The sequence below is a fragment of the Hemiscyllium ocellatum genome, chromosome 18 (genome assembly GCF_020745735.1).
Source record: "Hemiscyllium ocellatum isolate sHemOce1 chromosome 18, sHemOce1.pat.X.cur, whole genome shotgun sequence".
NCBI classification, from domain to species: Eukaryota; Metazoa; Chordata; class Chondrichthyes; order Orectolobiformes; family Hemiscylliidae; genus Hemiscyllium; species Hemiscyllium ocellatum.
This window is the reverse complement of record NC_083418.1, coordinates 76,354,545-76,375,839: the sequence shown is the minus strand read 5'-3', so window position 1 is coordinate 76,375,839 and position 21,295 is coordinate 76,354,545. Positions and strand designations below refer to the sequence as shown.

Sequence of the window (21,295 nt, the reverse complement as noted above, 5' to 3'; positions counted from 1 at the left end):
CAGTTTCTAATCCAAACTGCTAAATCACCCTCATTCCCATGCCTCTGCATTTTCTTCAACAGCCTACCATGTGGAACCTTATCAAAGACTTTACTGAAGCTATCTTGAGAATGTAACTTTAAAAAAGTTCTGGGATTTACATATGAAGGACCTGAAACTACCAAGATCATTCTGAAAGATGAAAGATTTAAGCTAAATTTGTTTTATACTCCATCCCATGACACTGCAATCCTGTTCTGTGTCTTGTTCTGCTGCACAACCACCTGATGAAGTAGTACTTCGAAAGCTAGTCCCTCCAAATAAACCTGTTGGACTATAATCTGATGTTGTGTGATTTTTAACTCTGTTATACCGGAGTCAACACCCACTAAGACATTAAACACAGTAGCTATATTGAGATAAATAGGGGAAATCATTGTAAGGTACCACAGTATATAAGCATACACAATAGAGTTAGGAGCTAACATTATAAGTAAAACTTTCAAAGGCAGCTCCTTTATAGTTCAGTGACAGAACTGTATGGAATACTTCTGAGACCACAGTAGAGATCAGTAAAATGATGTGGTTTTTACTGACAGTCAGTGACAGATTTTGCCAAGTGACTGAAGCTGGTTGAGAAACCACAGAAACAAAATCATAACCAGAGTGTTTTGTTTTATTGTGTATCCTACTGTGTTGGAATTACCTTGATAATTAGCCCAAATCAGATGTCAAAATTCTTGAGGTGATATCGACCATATTTCAAAAACCACTTGAAAGAGAAGGGATATGGAGGTTTATGTTCTGATGAACATATAAATTGAGGTTTATGTTATTTCTGTCTGTTGTTCTGGATCTCTGGCTGAGTAGAGAGTTATAATGTTAAAATAAATCAGAGAGCTGTGGACGCTGGAGATTCTGAAACAAAGGTTCATTTTCAGACATTTCTTCACCATATTAGGTAACATCTTCAGTGAGCCTCCAGACGAAGCACTGCTGATGTTTCCTGCTTTCTGTTTATATGTTTGGGTTTCCTTGGGTTGGTGATGTAATTTCGTATGGTGATGTAATTTCCCATTTATTTTCTCATGGAATCTCCGATATCAGGGTTCTTAGCAAAGGCAGTAATGCAGAGACTCGAACAAACAGCTCTGCCAACCATCCAACCCAAACTTTGGGTCTGCTACATGGATGACACCTTTGTCATGATTAAACAAAACAAATTAGAAGAAACTTTCAAGACCGTCAATAGTGGTATAAAATTCACTGAAGAGGAGGTAAACAACAACAAACTGCCATTCCTAGATATTACAGTAGAGTGAACAGCCAATGGGGAACTCTAAACCAGTGTCTACAGGAAAGCAACACATGCGGACCGAATACGGAACTACTGAAACAATCATCCCAATACCCACAATCGAAGCTGCATCAGAACATTATTTCAATGAGCCAACACACTGCAGCACAGAGGAATTATGCAAAGCAGAGGAAAAATAACCCATACAGTGTATTCAAAAAGAATGAGTACCCAATGAACACAGTCTGCTGATTTCTCAGCAGCAAACCTAAACAAGCAGACAAAACGCGTCCAGAAACCCTAGCCACTCTCCCTACATCAAAGACATCTCGGAAATAACTGCTAGACTGCCCACAAACCCACCAACATACTTAAACAACAGCTAATGAACTTGTAGGACCCTAGGCAGGCAACAAGCAAAATTAATATAATTTACAAAATACCGTGCAAGAACCCTAAGAAACACTATATTGGAAAACAGGCAAAAAACTAACTATCAGGATATATGAACATCAACTAGTCACAAAACGACATGACTCTCTCTCACTAGTATCCTTACATACAGATAAGGAAGGACACCACTCTGACTGGGACAGCACATCTATCCTAGGACAAGCCAAACAGAGACACGCATGAGAATTCCTAGAAGCATGGCATTCCAACTGGAACTCCAACAACAAATACATTGACTTGGACCCCATTTACCACATCCTGAGAAAAAGAATTGGAAAATGTCATCACCATAGGAAATGACATCACCACATGAAATGACATCACCACCCCAAGGAAACCCAAACATTTCAATAGAAAAAAAGAAACATTAGCAGTACTTCATCCTGAGGCCCACTTAAGGTGTTACCTATTATGGTGACGAAATGTCTGAAAAATGAATCTTCCAGCTCAGCGAGCATACCTACATTCAGAGCCTCAACCTGAGATACAAATCTTCTCAAAACTCGCTAATTCTGAAACAAAGATAGAAACTCAGGAGGTCTGCCAGCAGTTGTGGGCAGGGTTAACATTTCAAGTCTGGTGACTCTTCATCAGTTAAAGCGTTAATGGATTTGTCTGTGGTCTTGACAAAAAAGACATTCCTCAGGTAATTGCTATGATGGGAATGTTGAAACATAGCCTTACTAAGCAATGTTTTTTGTTTTGTAATTATATTTCTCATGCTCCTGTCAGCTCGGTGCTGGCCCTTTATCCAACATCATGCCTTCCAGCAGGGTGGATTTTTGCAAGTTGCTTTTGAAGAGAAACCTGATGTCCAATAAGACTGGGATTCGAACTGAAGTTACTCAGTAGTGGCACAGTTGAACAATTTGACCTCTATTCATACACAGCATTGGAAATTTCATGGGCTGTTTTGAAACAGAACATTGAAATGCTCCTTTCATAAATTATTTCCTGCAGGAATGTATCCTTACAATTATTGTTCATACGGGCCAAAAATTGCTATTTTTTGGACGCTGCTGCTCATACACTGCAGTTGTTAGCTGCTTATTCAGTATTTCTAACAGCCACTCCTCATGGAGCACCAGAGTGATTATGTGCAGCTCTTTCTTCAAAACTAACAGGTTACATATCACACAAAATCTGTTTTGTTTGATTCTGCAGCCGTATGTCTCTATGGGGGTCAGAAGCTGTCTGAAGGGCAGCGAGTGCTGAAAAACAACTGCCGGGAGTGTCGGGTAAGTATGAACTTGTTGTTCTTTTATTGTTCTCTGATTCTGCACTACACTTTTACTGATGTATTTCAAGTTAACAGTGGGCTCCATTTGAGAATGTTAATTCAACAACCCAGAACAGGAGCTGTCCATAAGGAGTTGCTCATAGGCTGCAACCTGGTCCCAGATCCAATGAAAAAGACGCTTCAGACCCTGAGAAATAGGAACAGGAGCAGGCCCCTCTAGCTTCCTCCACCATTCATGGCTGTTCCGATATTTCTCATGTCCATTTTCCCACCCTTTCCCCATAACCCTTGATTCCACAAGAATCTCTTTATCTCAGCTTTAAAATAACACAAGGACTCTGCTCCCACAGCTCTCTCTCTGTGGCAATGAGTTCCGAAAACCCACAACCCTCTGAGAGAAGAAATTCCTCCTCATCTCAGTCTGAAATTGGCACCTCTGTATTCTGAGATGATGCCCTCTGGGCCTAGACTTTCCCATCAGGAGGAACATCCTCTCAACATTTATCCCGTCAAAGCCCCTTCAGAATCCTGTATGTTTCAATAAGGTCTTTCACATCCAGGCCCTTTGGAATTGCCTTCACTCAATCGGCATAGCTTTCAAACACACTGCTGATAAGATTCTGTGTCACCAACAGCCCACCCCAAAGAAATAGTCGCGTGAGAACAAAATAGGCTTCTATCCTGCTGCTGTCTGGAACAATGTCAAATGCAGCTTCCAAAGTGTCTAAGACATAAGCAGATTCAAAGCAAAATGCTGCAGCTGCCAGAATTTTGAAATAAAATATAAAACACTGGGGAATCTCAGTGAGTCCAACAGCATTATTGGAGACAAAAACAGAGTCTCAGTCTCTGCACAGATGCTGCAGGACCTGCTGAGGTTCTCCAGCACTTTCCATCTTAACTTCAAATCAGCAGAATCATGGCTGTGACATTTGTGAATGCACAACAAGCTGACACAGTGGCTCAGTGGTTAGCACTGCTGCCTCACAGCACCAGGGTGCCAGGTTCAATTCTTGCCTCAGGCGACTGTCTTTCTGGAGTTCACACATTCTCCCCGTGTCTGCGTGGGTTTCCTCCGGGTGCTCCAGTTTCCTCCCACTGTCCAAAGATGCGCAGGTCAGGTGAATTGGCCATGCTCAATTGTCCATTAGTCGGAGGGTCTGGATGGGTGATATCTTTGGAGGGTTGGTGTGGACTGTTTGGGCCGAAGGGCCTGTTTCCACACTGTAGGGAATCTAATCTGATCAGGTTGTAAGCATTAGGTTCACAAGTAGGCTATGCTCTGGCATTCAATGAGATCATGGCTGATCTGTCATTCTCAGTCCACTCTTCTTCATAACCCTGGATTTCCTGCCTGATTAAAAATCTGTCTTTCCAGCCTTGAATGTAATTAATATTTACACACATTTGACAGCCCTTTGGGATGTAAAGTATTCCACAGATTCACAAACCTCTGGGGGAAGAAATTCCTCCTCGTCTCTGTCTTAAATGTACAACACCGCCTTACTCTGAGATTATGCTCTCTGGTCCTCACCACACCTGTTTTAAGCTTCATGGCAGCCTTATATGTACTTGCTCTTTGAGGACTTGAGTAGTAATTCTCTACTGACTCTGAAAGTTGCATTGATGGTTGCTCCATGTATTATAATCAGAAATCACCTCCACAGATAAGACTCCATGGTAAAAACAAAAGGGTCCGTCATCTTTATGGAAGAGGTCATCAAGAAATTCTTTCTCGAACTTCATAGTTGGTTCTGTTTGGGTTCAGTTAGAATCCGTTGGCTGCAGAATTCCTCAAAACCTTCTCTGCTTTTCAACAGGTTTTGCTCTTTGTTTCTTTGTGTGACTGTCCATGCACTACTGCAAATCCAGATAACACTCTGCAAGACTTCCCTCACAGTTTATCAACTCAGGATGTCAGACAAGGAGCAGGAGTAGGCCAACTGGGCCTTCAATCCTGCTTTGCCTGATCAGCTTCTGGTCAGGACTCCACTTTCTGGTTTGCTATCTGCATTACCTTTGACTTCCTTACTTATCAGTTGCAGTTTGTCTGGAGTAAATTGAATGGCCCTTTCTAGGGAAGGGAATTCTACAGATTAAAGACCCACTGGGAGAACAATTGGCTCTGGATCTCCATCATAGGAAGGACTTGAGACTCTCACTTTAACATCAGTTACAAGATGACTCTGTCTCTGAGTGATTGATTGTTATTGTCCGTCTCAAGACGAGAACTCCATTAGGATTACGATCTCATGTCTTGTTCTCAGGCATGCTGTAAATGTGGCAATTATTAGCTGGAAAATCCCAGCATTACAAGACCACAAACAATGTAAAATTAATATGAAAGTCATTGTTATATGTCTAGGCTTTAATATAGGATGCCTTATTTGACTCATGTGGGCTAATTGGATCAAATCATCCTGAATAACATTAATTAAAGTAATATTCTCCGAACAATCTGAATAAAGTGCAGTTTCAATTGAAAACCATTGAACTCCTGGATCATGCAAGATTAGGAAATTAATGGCTACAGAGTTGCATCTATCACATTTCTTTTATTCCTTAACTCTTTGCGTGTGAAGATATCTTGGCTGCTGAGTAGTTATCGTAAGTTTTTTTTTCATTCATGGAATGAGGCCATTGCTGACTGGACAGCATTTACTGCCCATCCCTAATTGTCCCAGAGGCTGTCAAGAGTCAACCACATTGCTGTAGGTCTGGAGTCACATGTAGAACTAGGCCAGGTAAGGATGGCATCTTCCTTCCCTAAAGGACATTAGCGAACCAGATGGGGATTTCTGACAATGAATACATGGTCATCAGTGGATTCTTAATTCCAATTATTTAATTGAATTCAAATTCCACCATCTGCCCAGAATATTATCTGGGTCTCTGGAGTAACAGACCAGTGACAATATCACTAAGTATTGCCTCTCCATCACGAGAAAAGGAATACTGTATGAGAAAACACAGAAACATCGACATTGGTGCAGGAGTAGGCCATTTGGCCCTTCAAGCCTGCTCCATCATTCAATATCATCATTCAATCTCAGTATCCCACTCCCTCTTTCTCTCCGTACCCCTTGATCCCTTTAGCCACAAAGGCTACATCCAGCTCCATCTTGAATATATCTAACAAACTGGCCCCAACAGCTCCCTGTGGGAGAGAATTCCACAGGTTCACAACTCTCTGAGTGAAGAAATTCTTCCTTGTCTCAGTCCTGAATGGGTTATTTCTCATTCTTAGTTTGTGACCCCGAGTTCTGGACTTTCCCAACATTAAAAGCATTCTTCCTGCATCTACCCTGTCCAGTCCAGTCAATCAAGATTTTATGTTTTTGTGAGATCCCCTCTTATTTGTCGAAATTCCAGTGACTAAAAGTCCAGTCGATCCAGTCTTTCCTCATATGTTGGCACAGCCATCCCGGGAATCAGTCTGGTGAACCATCGCTGGACTCCCTCAATAGCAACAATGTCCTTCCTCAGACAAGGAGCCTGAGGAATACTCAATGCACACAATACTCATCAAGGCCCTGTATAACTGCAGCAAGACATCCTTACTCCGAAACTCCAATCCTCTCGCTATGAAGGCCAGCATGCCATTGGCTTTCCTCACTGCCTGCTGCACCTGCGTACCAACCCTCAGCGACTGTTCCACCCAGGTCTTGTTGCACCTCACCTTTTCCTAAACTGCCACCATTCAGATGCCTTCCTGTTTTTGTGACTAAAGTGGATAACCTCACATTTATCAAAATTACATTCCATTTGCCAATATTTGCCCACTCAGTCAGTCTGTCCAAGTCACCCCGCAGGCTCTTAGCATCCTCTTCACAGCCACCCAGCTTAGTGCCATCTACGAATTTGGAGATATTGCACTCCATTCCTTTGTCCAAGTCATTAATGTATATTGCGAACAGCTGGGCCCAGCACTGAACCCTGCGTACGCCACTCGTCACTGCCTGCCACTCTGAAATGGACCTATTTATTCCAACTCTCTGCTTCCTGTCTGCCAGCCAGTTCTTTATATCCACATCAATACATTACATCCAATACTGTGAGCTTTCATTTTCCTTATTAATCTCTTGAGTGGGACTTTGTCAAAAGCCTTTCAAAAGTCCTGATATACAACATCCACTGATTGACCCTTGTCCATTTCACTGGGAACATCCACAAAAAATTCCAGAAGATTTGTCAAGCACGATTTCCCTTTAGTGGATCCATGCTGACTTGGATGGATCCTATGGAGAAAGTGAGGACTGCAGATGCTGGAGATCAGAGCTGAAAAATGTGTTGCTGGAAAAGCGCAGCAGGTCAGGCAACATCAAAGGAGCAGGAGAATCGACGTTTCGGGCATAAGTCCTTCTTCAGGAGGGCTTATGCCTGAAATGTCGATTCTCCTGCTCCTTTGAAGCTGCCTGACCTGCTGCGCTTTTCCAGCAACACATTTTTCAGTTTGGATAGATCTTATCACCACCTTCCAAATTCTAAATAATTGACTCCAACAATTTCCCCACAGCCGCTGTCAGGCTCACCGGCCTGTAATTCTCTGTTTTCATTCTCACCCTTTTTATAAAAGGTGTGATTACATTACCTACCCTCCAATCCATTGGAACTTTTCAGTGTCTGTAGAATGCTGGAAAATGGTCACCGATGCGACCACTCTCTCCAGGGGCACTTCCTTATGTATCTTGGATGCAGAGTATTCCTTCAACCTTTGTCCTTATTCAGAACATGGTTGTTGTGAATCTTCTTCCAGTTTATCTGCCTTGTTTCTATAATGTCATCGTCCCATTGTGGTCTAACCATCTCGGTTTTGAAATGTTCAAATTAGTGGACAGCTTTCTGGAAAAGCTTGTTGAGGATTTCCTGGAAGTGCTTCCTGACCACGGGGAGCACTGCTTTTCCGATTGACTACTCTCTGTTACAACCATGTCCGTGAGAGGAATCTGTGTCTCTTAGTCTGCTTGAACGAATCCCTTCATCATTTTTAACTCATCAATGAGATCAACCCTTTGTCTTCCACACTGAAGGGAATGCAATCATGTTAGAACATAGAACGTAGAACAATACAGCACAGAACAGGCCCTTCGGCCCACAATGTTGTCCTAGCTTAAGCACCTATCAATGTACCTATCCAATTGCCGCATAAAGGTCACGATGGATTCTGACTCTGCCACTCCCACAGGCAGCGCATTCCATGCCCCACCACTCTCTCGGTAAAGAACCTACCCCTGACATCCCCCCTATACCTTCCACCCTTCACCTTAAATTTATGTCCCCTTGTAACACTCTGTTGTATCCGGGGAAAAAGTCTCTGACTGTCTACTCTATCTATTCCCCTGATCATCTTATAAACCTCTATCAAGTCACCCCTCATCCTTCGCCATTCCAATGAGAAAAGGCCTAGCACACTCAACCTATCCTCGTACGACCTATTCTCCATTCCAGGCAACATCCTGATAAATCTCCTCTGCACCCTCTCCAAAGCTTCCACATCTTTCCTAAAGTGAGGCGATCAGAACTGCACACAGTACTCCAAATGTGGCCTTACCAAGGTCCTGTACAGCTGCAACATCACCTCACGACTCTTGAATTCAATACCTTTGCTAATGCACGCTAATACACCATAGGCCTTTTTACAAGCTCTATCCACCTGAGTGGCAACTTTCAAAGAGCTATGAACATAGACCCCAAGATTCCTCTGCTCCTCCACCTTACTAAGAACCCTACCGTTAACCCTGTATCCCGCATTCTTATTTGTCCTTCCAAAATGGACAACCTCACACTTGACAGGGTTGAACTCCATCTGCTACTCCTCAGCCCAGCTCTGCATCATATTTAAGTCCCTTTGCAGCTGACAACAGCCCTCCTCACTATCCACAACTCCACCAATCTTCGTATCGTCTGCAAATTTACTGATCCACCCTTCGACTCCCTCTTCCAGTCATTAATAAAAATTACAAACAACAGAGGACCCAGAACTGATCCCTGCGGAACTCCACTTGTAACTGGGCTCCAGGCTGAATATTTACAATCTACCACCTCTCTCTGACTTCGACTGGTTAGCCAGTTTTCTATCCAACTGGCCAAATTTCCCACTATCCCATGCCTCCTGACTTTCCGCATAAGCCTACCATGGGGAACCTTATCAAATGCCTTATTAAAATCCATGTACACCACATCCACTGCTCTACCCTCATCCACATGCTTGGTCACCTCCTCAAAGAATTCAATAAGACTTGTAAGGCAAGACCTACCCCTCACAAATCCATGCTGGCTGTCCCTAATCAAGCAGTGTCTTTCCAGATACTCATAACTCCTATCCCTCAGTACCCTTTCCATTATTTTGCCTACCACCGAAATAAGACTAACTGGCCTGTAATTCCCGAGGTTATCCCTATTCCCTTTTTTGACCAGGTGCACAACATTTGCCACTCTCAAGTCCCCTGGTACCACCCCCGTTGACAGTGAAGACAAAAAGATCATTGCCAAAGGCTCTGCAATTTCCTCTCTTGCTTCCCACATAATCCTAGGATATATCCCGTCAGGCCCGGGGGACTTGTCTATCCTCAAGTTTTTCAAAGTGCCCAACACATCTTCCTTCCTAACAAGTATCTCCTCTAGCTTACCAGTCTGTTTCATACTCTCCTCTTCAACAATACGGTCCCTCTCATTTGTAAATACTGAAGAAAAGTACTCATTCAAGATCTCTCCTGTCTCTTGGGACTCAATACGCAATCTCCCACTACTGTCCTTGATCGGACCTACCCATGTTCTCGTCCTTCTCATGTTTCTCACAAACGCATAAAAGGCCTTCGGGTTATCCTTGATCCTACCCGCCAAAGATTTTTCATGCCCTCTCTTAGCTCTCCTAATCCCTTTCTTCAGCTCCCTCCTGGCTATCCTGTATCCCTCCAAAGCCCTGTCTGAACCTTGTTTCCTCAACCTTATGTAAGCCTCCTTCTTCCTCTTTACTAGACATTCGACCTCCCTCGTCAACCAAGGTTCCCTCCCACGACCATCTCTTTCCTGCCTGACAGGTACATACATATCAAGGACACGTCATATCTGTTCCTTGAAAAAGTTCCACATTTCAGCGACATCCTTCCCTGACAGCCTATGCTCCCAACTTATGCTCCTCAGATCTTGTCTTGCAGCATTGTATTTACCCTTCCCCCAATTGTAAAACCTACCCTGTTGCACACACCTATCTCTCTCCATAACCAAGGTGAAAGTCACAGAATTGTGGTCACCATCATCAAAATGCTCACCCACTAACAAGCCCATTACTTGTCCCAGTTTGTTACCAAGTACCAAATCCAATATGGCCTCCCCTCTAGTCGGACAATCTACATACTGAGTTAGAAAAGCTTCCTGGACACACTGCATAAACACCGCCCCGTCCAATCTACTTGATCAAAAGAGCTTCCACTCAATATTTGGGAAGTTTAAATCGCCCATGACTACTACCCTGAGGCTTCTGCACCTTTCCAAAATCTGTTTCCCAATCTATTTCTCCACATCTCTGCTGCTAATGTTCTGTGCAACTGCTCTCACATTCAGCACATTCAATTGACTTACTGACTTCCAATACCCAAACCCTTGGAGATCCATGTAGTGAACAAAAAGGTACAGAGAATTGAGTTAAATTTATTGTCACATGTACCGAGGCACAGTGAAGGGGGAGAAGGTAGCAAAGAGGTGAATGGGGGTGGGGATGGAGGTGATCGATCAGAGAGGAGGGTGGGGGAAGGTAGCAAAGAGTACAATAGGTTAATGGGGGTGGGGATGAAGGTAATAGGTCGAATCCTCTTGCAAGGATGCCTTCCTTGAAGAAGTTCTCCTCCTCTCTCCATAAGAATTTCAGTGAGTCTCACTCTCATTGCAACCCCCAGATCATCTCCTCTGCCCTGAAGCTCTTCAACCATGTACTGAAACAGACTCGCTTTATTTCCCCTCCTCCCACCTTACCCCAGCTCCAACCTTCCAGCTCAGCACCATCCTCATGACTTGTCCTATTTGCCATTCACCTGTTGTACTTTTTGCTATCTTCTCCCCAGCCACCGCCCCCCACCCCCACCCCCTTATCTCTCCACCCTGGAGGCTTCCTGCCTCCATTCATAATGAAGGACTTTTGCCTGAAACATCGATTTTCCTGCTCATCGGATACTGCCTGACCTGCTGTGCTTTTCCAGCACCACTCTAATCCAGTCTCTGGTTTCCAGCATCTGCAGTCCTCACTTTTGCCGAGTCCAATCAGTATTCTAATAACAGTAGGGTAGAAACCGTTTTGAAACCGACTGGTGAGGGTGTTCATGCTTCTGTACCTTCTCCCCAGTGGTAGATGTTGTAGAAAAACATTGCCAGGGTAAGATGGATCTTTGAGAATGCTAGTGACCTTTCCTGACAGCGGGCCTGGTAGATGGATTCCATAGATGGCAGGTTGGCCTTTGTGATTGTCCGGGCTGAGTTCACCACTCTCTGTAACCGTCTCCAATCTTGAATGGTACAGTTGTCATCCCAGGTAGTTATATATCCAGACATTTTGTTCTCTATGGCAAGGGTATTTGCTGTCATGCCAAATTTTCTCAGCTGCCTGAGGAAGCAGAGACGTTGTTGGGCCTTTGTAACCAGTACATCCACATGAAGAGTCCAAAAAAGCTTTTAGTGGATAATCACTCCCAGGAGCTTGACACTCTCCACTCATTCCATCTCTGTGTTATTAATGTGTAGGGGGGGCATGTGTAACATCCATCGAAAGTCAATAATGAGTTCCTTGGTTTTGCCAGCATTGAGAGCTAGGTTGTTCTCGGTGCACCGTTTTTCCAGGTCTTCCACCTCCTGTCTGTAGCCTGTTTCATCACTATCTGAGATTCGACTGACTATGGTGGTGTCATCAGCAAACTTATAAATGGCATTAGTCTGGTAGATGGCGACGCAGAGTTAGATTGCTGACTGCAAACCCATTGTCATTATTCAATCCTTTGCACTGAAGCATTGTTCTAATGGGTCTTTACAGCTCCAGGGCCTAGTTGTTTTAACCAACCTGTTAAGACACGCTGTGACACACCCCTGGGGTAGGTGGGATGTGAACCTGGGCCTTCTTGCTGAGAGGTAGGGGCACTCCCCTGATGCCACAAGGCTCCATTTTGGGGCTCGTATACTCTGCTGGAAATGAACTGCCTATTAACTGAACACATCTCTCTAAATGACATCTAACGGAGCTTTATTTCACTATAACATAATTCCCATTCCAGAGATAAAATTCTGCATCAACCTTTTAATTTTTTTTGCACCTGGCTTACTGGTTTGTAGTGAAATTTTGAGTTTGACCCCCTAAACTTCTCTGTCCCTGTCCCATTACTCTCTTCCTGCTTGTAAACCCTCTAATCTGTCATTGATAGCTGCAAAGTGAACAACATTTTGGCCTCTCAGTTGATGTGTCAGAGTTAGAATTGGGTTCTATTGTCGCATGTTCTCAAGTACAGGGATACAGGATTACACTGAAAAAGCTGGCAATGTTGCCATTCACGGCACCATCTTAGCTAGAAAATCGAAGATGAAGAGTAGAAAAATAAATAAATAAGTTAAAAGTTCAACTTTACAATTCTTGTCAGTATGAAGTAATCAAAGTACCCTCACAGCTGTTTGCTGTGGCCAACAATATTGACTGTGGCATCTTACTTTGTGTCATTCACAACCTTGGATCTATGTCTCTCCATTCCTTCATCTACATCAGTTTTAAATGTAGTGAACTGCTGAGAGTCCAATGCAGTCTGCTAAGGAATACAACATTCGACCCACCTGAGTGCAAACCCATTGTAGCACCTCACTCTCCTATCTGCTCATCAATTCTCCATCTATGTCAATAGGTTTTTTTTGTGTGTAACCATCAGGTTTCAGAATTAGCACAGCATTAAATTGGTTTGATTTATGTCTTAGTGTGGCGACACAGACCCAAAGCCTTGGTTGCATTCAATTTAATAAAATTCCATTCAGGACTTGGTTAGAAGGTTTTCTCAGCATTGTGTTTTGTATATTTGTTCAGCAGCATAATTAATCATGATTGCATGGTCAGAATGTAAGCAATAAAAACAATAATTTCCCATTCTGCCAATGCTGCATTAATTCAACTTATATTGACCTTCTTGATGACATAATCAAAAGTTACACAGCAGGCTTACTCATCACTAATTGCTAAATCCAAGTCTTCATTTTAGGGTGTTTAACAAAATGATTTTTTCATTAAGAGGCTAAACATTTCCCCTTTGGCATTTTTCGGCAGATATATGCCTGTGTTGGAGTCCTTCCTTTGAAAATTTGCTTTCTTTTTTTCACTCCATGTCCATCTCTAATCTGGTCTCTGAGCAAAGAAAACCCTTGAATCATGTGATTAGTCATAGCATCACAGAGACATCAAGTCATACAGCACAGAATCAGACCCTTCAGTCCAACCAGTCCACGCCAAAGAAAATCCCAAACAAAACTAGTCCCACCTGCCTGCTCCTGGCCCATATCCTGCCAACCCTTTCCTATTCATGTCCTTACCCAAATGTCTTTTAAATTTTGTTATTATACCAACATCCTCAGGAAGTTCATTTCACACGCAAACCACCGTCATTGTAAAAAAAATTGCCCCTTTCTTAAATCTCTCTCCTCTCACCTTAAAAATATGCCCCAAGTCTTAAAATCCCCCATCCTAGGGAAAAGACAGCTACCATTAATTCCATAGGTACCCCTCATTATTTATCAACTTCTACAAGGTCACATGGGGACATGAAGCCATATGGTTCAGATACGTATCTTGTCCACCATAAGCCGGTAGAATTTACTGTTCAAGGTCCAGGTGAACTCAATTGTTGTTTGCAGTAAACATCGTCAATAGGGCTGTTGTGGCACAGGGATAGTGTCCTGCTCTCTGAGCCAGTAGATCCAGGTTTAGGATCCATCTGTCCTAGGTAGATACAATAACATGCCTGAATAGATTGATTAAAATAACTATAGGAAAATATCTACTTGCATCAGCGAGAGGACTCTTGTGAAACTGTGGCAGTGTCCCCACCTCAGAGCCACGAGTTCATGTGCCGTCTGCTCTAGAGGTATGTCATAATACCTCGGAGTGGGTTGATTCAGGAAATATCCACTTACACCAATGATTCTTTATTTGGGGAATGTACTATTCAGTTGAACATTCAGAGGTTGATCATCAATACAGATCCGATCAGAAAACAGTCTGATGATCCTTTTCAGTACATTTTATATTAGCTGCCCACAGGAGTAGTCAAAAAAAAGGCTCAGTCACTGCTTCAGTGACAACAAGAGTAAAGGATCAAAAGTTATACAATGTTTTCAGAGCAAGAGCAAAAAAAAGCCCATTAATCTTTTGCTGCTACTCTAGTCACCTGTCGTGTCTAAAAACGGAAGTGAAAATGTCCAGTGGAAAGTGATATGTAGACAGAGAGAAAGTCAAACATTGACACTTGTCAGATAATCTGTGCCTTTTAGTTTGGTTAATTTTCTCCACTGACTGTGGAGCTGAGTCATTGCTGTATGAGACACATTGAGCAGGTGGTGATATTATTCAGCTTTCAAGTCAGCAGTGTGATGGAATACTCCTCACTTGTCTGATGGGTACAGGTCCAACAACACTCAAGATTGACACTACACGGGAGAAAGCAGCCCACTTGATTGGTACCACATTCACAAAAATCCACTACCACCAATGCTCAGTATCTGCAGTACCAACTACAAAATGAACTGCAGAAATTCACCTAAGTTCCTTTGACAGTATTTTCCAAACCCACAACCACTTCCATTGAGAAGAAGAAGGACAGCAGATACATAGGAACACCACTAATTGCAAGTTCCCCCTCAAGACACTCATCATCCTGACTTAGAAATATATCATCATTCCTTCACTGTCACTGGGTCAAAATCCTGGAATTCCTTCCCTAAAGGCCTTATGGGTCACCCTACACCCATGGGCTACAGCAGTTTAAGAAGGCAGCTCACTACCACCTTCTCAAGGGCAACTAGGGACAGGCATTAAATGCTAGCACAGCTAGGGATGCTCACGTCCCGTAATTGACTAATTAAAAATTATTGACAAGGGTAACGTGGGAGACCGAACAAAAGCCACAAGAGGTCATCACCATCTGAGAAGTACCTGTTTCCTTCAAACATGGCAATGATTATTGTATTTCTGTTTACAAGGGCAGCCTTTTCCCACCAGAACCACTAGGCATGGTCCATATTGAACATAGCCCAATTAACTTGACCTTATTCCCAGATAGCTTGGGAAAAATTAAGTGACAGTTTTTACATGCTAATTGGTAACTATTTCAGGATATTCATCAAAATAGCTTCTTGTTATTAGTTCCTGGATTCACTTCTTTAGACAGAAAGCATCTAAAAGAGTGATTGGTAGAGCCAGTTGAAAGGACAAGAAAAGAGCAGTGGACAATGATTACATTTTTGAGAACATCCCTAGACTTCGGAGAAGGATGAAGAAATGAAATGAAGTTGTAAATTTAATTGCAGGAAGTTTCAGATTAGGTTTGAATGGGTTGAACATATCCTTGAAGTATAATGAATGCCTTTAAAAGCAAAATACTGTTAAAAAAAAATGACCCAGACAAAGAGAGTGTTGGAGAAATTCAGCAGGTCTGGCAGCAGCTATGACGAGAGAAACAGATTTAACCTTTTGAATCAGAACTGAATCACACCGTAGTTGAAATGTTAACTCTGTATCTCTCCACAGGTGCTGGCAGACTGGCTGAGTATCTTCAGCAGTTCAATGTTTGTTTCATCGTTAATCCATACTTGCCTCTTCTGGCACTTGTTACTCCAAGCTGCATTATGAGGTTCAGCAAAACTAGGTGAAATGACGTGTTAATAACCTTGAGTGAAATCATTTTCATTCTTTAAAAGAGATCCAGTCTTCCTGCTGCATTCGATCTGCCAACTGTTTTATCCAAGTGCATTCACATAGACTTAGCATTCACATAATTATGTGTATGAATGGAAACACAAAGTACTTTATTGTTTTTAATACTGAGACAGGTCCCTTTTTGTAACAGCATTGTAAAATTATTAAACAAGACAACGTTCTGTGCAGAGCACAGAGGAGTTGTTCCCAGGTATATTTACATCCAATCTGTGCAAAAGAACGTGTATAAATGAGTAGTTATAGAGTTTGCGAGTATGAATTAGGTTTATTTGAAGAAATAGTAAGACTGGTTTGATGAGAGGATGATTTAACCAGTGCCATATTTCACAAGATGATGTTGGCCTCAAAGAGAACAGGTTTCCAAAATAGAAACACCCAAACCAGAGCAAATATTTCACTATCATCAGCAATCTATCATTTTTTATTTTCATGTACACTTTGTTCCAGCCCAACATTTTCATAACAATTTCTTCAAACAGAATTGAACTACAAAAATGTGACTTAGAATATTAGTCAATTAAGGTTAAAGTCACCATCATTGTACTGGACCATAGTCCAACTCTCTTTAGAGAGAGGTAACTGGTTGTTGTTAACCTGAAGGCCACCATGCCCCAGGCAAAGGGAATGGTTGAGAAGGGCAGGCCTTCATGATAGCCCAAGCTTGTCGGAATAAACCCATGCTGTTGAAGTCAGTCTGTATCAGTCAATAACTGAAAATATCTTCAGGTTTTGAATGTATTACATCAGTGACACGGTGTTAGGTCTAACTCAGTTTCACTTTAGAGATAGACAAGACAGTATTCATGAAAGGATTTCCACTCAGAGTATAATTGTTTGAGAGAATAATTTACTTACGTACCATTAAAATTTCATAACTAATATTGTTCCTTCCTGCGCAAGAGTATATGAGTCTAACAATAGCTCTTATCAATGCTTGACAGAACCGGACAATGGCCATTGTTCATGAGACATGTCCATCTTTGGATTGCCCATTGAATGAACAAATTCAGCCTGAAAATAGCTGCTGTAATGTATGTCATGGTAAGTACAAATGCTGTATTTTACCATTCCAGCACCTTGTTGATACAGTTTAAATTCTGATGTTTACTAGGAGCCACTTATTTTGACAGCATTCAGAAGGCCTTGCACTGTAGCAGCCTACAGATTGGCACAGTAAGTCTTTCTTCAAAAACACCTCTCTCCCCAGTTGTGAAGTAGTGAGTTGGAGCAAATTGCTGCAGATGCTAAAATCTGTACTGAAAACTACAAATGCTGGAGATCACAGCAGGTCAGGCAGCATCAGTGGAGAGAGAGCAAGCTAATGTTTCGAGTCAAATGTTAGTTTGCTGTCTCTCCATGGATGCTGTCTGGCCCTTTGTGATCTCCAGCATTTCTTGTTTTCAGGATTAAGTACTGAGATTTCATTTGCAGGTTAACTATCACCATGTAACCCAGCACTCTGACTCTGTCATTCAAGAGCACATATTATTTGAGAGCACATTTATCAATAGCTTACACTGTGTGGTGAGATACCTAGGCAGATGCCAGCTAGCTTCATGCTTTGTTTCCACTACATTCAGGCTTTGAAGGAATGCAGAGTTTGATCCTTTAGTCTACTCTTTAGATTTCTTTTAAAGAAAGAACTTACAAATGCATTGCACCTTTCATAATCTTGGGACACCTCAGATCATAAGAGGTCAAAAATCAAACAACACCAGATTATAGTCCAACAGGTTTATTTGAAATTACAAGCTTTCGGAGCTCAGATCCTTCCTCATGTGGTATGAAAGGGAGGTAAACGACACAGTATTTGTAAGTAAAACGTTAACAACTTTAAAACTAGCAGCCCTTGTTGAATCCTTTAATCAGTAAGAAGGTAGGCTGCTAATTAAAATGTAAAATCCAGATTCCTTTCAAGTCTCTCTCTCTCTCTCGCGCGCGTTCTCTCTCTCACACACACACATGCACACGCACACACGAGTTATTTCATTCAAGATTCTTTACTGTCATAAAAATACTGACCTCAGCTTAAACTGTAGCCAGATTCAAATTGGGATCTCGCACATCAAGTGCATTGTCTAACCTGAGATGTCACTTCTTGTACATTAATAAAACCTTGAATTATCTAGGGACAAAGACTCGAAAGGAATCTGGATCTTGCATTTTAATGAGCAGTCTGCCTCCTAATTGATTAAAGCATTCAACAAGGGCTGCTAGTTTTAGTGTTGTTAACTTTTTGCTCATTATAATACCATGTGTTATACCTTTCTATCATGCCACACTTGAGAAAGGAGTGGCGTTCCAAAAGCTTACAATTTCAAATAAATCTGTTGGACTATAACCTGGTGTCATTTGATTTTTGACCTTATCACCCCAGTCCAACTCCAGCATCTCCACATCAGAACATAAAAGGTTAGGCACACAATGGGTCAGAGATGTTTGTCTGTGTCTTGTCTCCAAAACTGGATGGGATTGATAACAGGTCTTTGAATCATTATCACCCATCTTGGACTTGTGTTGAATCTTGATTTCACTTCCATAAACCCCGTTGGAATGTTGGTGAAATCAATTGGTAATTTACATTACACAAGGGTTTAGATCAGAGTGGTGCTGGAAAAGCACAGCAGGTCAGGCAGCATCCGAGGAGCAGGAAAATCGACATTTCGGGCAAAAGCCTGAAATCAAGTGTTGCCCTGCCAATAAGGGAAAAATGGCTGTGTGACCATTTACTGTTTGAGCGATAAGTGCTGACCAGAAAATTACTTTGGGAGAGAAATCTGTCACTCAAACAACTAATTGAGAGAAGAACATAACATTTGGAAGATTCTAAAGACTGTGCGGATACTGGGGTAGACACTTCCACAGCTCTAACCAATTAATCTGCATTCATGCCTTTAAAGGGAGTGTGACAGTGGAGAGCAAGAGTAGCATTTGTAAAACAAAGCTCTTCCTGCATATCATTTTCTTTGTTTTCATGATACAAGTCTGTTTTTTTTTCACAGCATCTGTAAAGCATCATTTTCTTGTTTAAATGACTAGTTATGGTGCAAGTTCTTTCTGCTTAAGTAAATAATTAACAGCCTTGATTCCAGACAATTTATCTCGTCACTGTAAATCTTACAGAGGTCAGTCCACTACTGTAATACACCACTAATGGAGGATTCTGTTCTCAGTATGATTGATCAATCTGTTTAGATATGTAAGTTTATACTTCTGGAGCAGGAGGGAGTTGTTCCTGGGATAGTTCAACTAAAGGTAGGGACAATACCACTACATCCCAGCAGCTAAAGGTGAATGGGAACCAATGATGTAAGGATTCTGTTCCAGATTTTAAAAAAATTAACTTGTTATGACACACCTCTGGAGTAGGTGGGAGTTGGAACCTGGTCTCCTAGCTCAGAGGTAAGGACACCACCACAAAGAGTCCTCAGGATTTTGTTCTATCCTTCAGTTAAGGTTTCAGTGTATTTAAATAGTAGACACTCTGTGCCATTGTTAACAGAACATTGTGTTCATGGACTGTCTTTATAACTGAGTAATCTGGTCACTGTTTAATCATCGCCAATGAGTTTCAAAGTGCTGGCTTGTTTTATCATTGTTAGTTTCATTCATTACAAAGTAAATAATGAGACAGTGCCAAGTAGCTGGCAAATAGTCTTTTTATAATGGATTTGAAAGGAACTAATGACTAGTGTTGGTGGTAACCTGCTAGAACTCAGGAAAGAAAGGCATCCCATAGGAATCACAGATGATTAGTTTTATTGATTGATCGGAGCAGTGCTTTATTTTTGGAAAATTACTTTTAATAAAAAAAACCTGTGTGTGTGTATTAAGAAGATTTGGAGAGTCTTTCGCCAATTATTTCTCCTGTTGTGAGTACCTGTCTCACCTGTTATTCTTCATGAGCTTGACACACCTTCGAGAGTAATTGTATCCTTTAGCTACTGATATCTGAAGTTATTCCTTGAAGCTTATAGCTGTTCATGTTCAGGAGAGAGCAGTCTTCACTCAGCAAACAAAAAGAACAATGTCTTGCAACTTTTGACTTCCCAGTGCCTGGTGTTACATCGACATCTGTCACGTTATCACCCATTACCCATTACCTGCCGAGAATGCTGGCGTTTGTGCTAACAGGGAGTGAAATCTCTGGATGTACAAATGGAGCAAAGTGTATGTGCCAGCTACAACCCTCATAACTCTGTGATTCTGGCCAAATGCAGTCTCAGTGGCAGCTTCTGTTCTTTTGTTCATTTTTTCGTGGATGACTGTGTTTTAACTTCTGAATATCAGCATGCAATGTCTGTACCTCAACAAATATTTTTGAGAATAGTGCTCCTTCACTTCTGCCTTTCTGCAAATCTCTGATCTGTTCGCTGCATTGGTGGTGGCAATGCCTTCATCCATCTAGGCTCTAAGTCCTTCTCTGCCTTCACCTCAGTGGTTTCCCTCTGTAAAGTGTAAATCTTTGACCAACATTTTCGCCCACCTTTAGCTCTGTGTCAGTTTTTATCTGATTACCTTTTCCAGTGTTTAGCAATATTGAAAAGCACATTGTTTAGTTTGTCTCCCCAAAGCCTGTCCACCATCTACAAGGCACATATCAGGAGTGTGATAGAATATTCCCTCTTGCCTGGATGCAGACAGCTCCAACAACACTCAATAAGCTCGACACCATCCCCAGGGTGGAGTGTCCTCTGCTTGATTAGCACCACTTTGGACTGTGTGTGGCATTAATGACCCTGAGCAAATTTATAGTCACTGGGCATTTGGTCAAAACCCTATGCTGTGTGGAGTCAAATTTGACATTTGGAGATGTTTGTGTTTATTGAAGGTCAGTCATCTCAGCTCCAGGACATCTCTGCAGGAGTCCCTTAGTGTCATAAATCCAACCGTTTTCAGCTGCTTCATCAACGACCTCTCTCCACCATCAGGTCACAACTGAGGATGTTCACTGATGATGTTCAGTGCCATTTACAAATCCTTAGATCTGAAACAGTTCCTGTCCGAATGCAACAAAATCTGGATAATATCTGGGCTTGGGCTGACAAGTGACTGGTAACATTTGAACCACATAAATACCAGGCAATGACCATCACCAATAAGACAGAATCTAAACAGTGTTCCTTGACCTTCAATGGCATTACTATCACTGAATCCTCCATTATCAAAATCCTGAGGTTACAATTGGCCAGAAACTGACCTAGATTAGCCATATAAATACTATGGCTACAAGAGCAGGTCAGAGGCTAGGAATCTTGCAGCAGATAACTCATCTCCTGATTTCCCAAAGCCTGTCCACCATCCTCAAGGCACAAGCCAGGAGTGTAGTGAATACTCCCCACTTTCTCTGGATGAGTGCAGCTCCAACAACATACAA

General features: G+C 42.0%; 1 protein-coding gene across 3 annotated transcripts in view; it reads left to right on the top strand.

The window, feature by feature from the left end:
- LOC132824275 (protein kinase C-binding protein NELL1-like) overlaps positions 1–21,295 on the top strand; it is a 994,503-nt gene that overhangs the window by 249,550 nt on the left and 723,658 nt on the right. For all 3 annotated transcript variants that reach the window (XM_060838612.1, XM_060838613.1, XM_060838611.1), the window contains exons 10-11: positions 2,894–2,967; positions 16,860–16,959. In XM_060838612.1, coding sequence (XP_060694595.1) covers positions 2,894–2,967; positions 16,860–16,959 — 174 coding nt within the window. The remainder of the gene's footprint in view (positions 1–2,893; positions 2,968–16,859; positions 16,960–21,295) is intronic.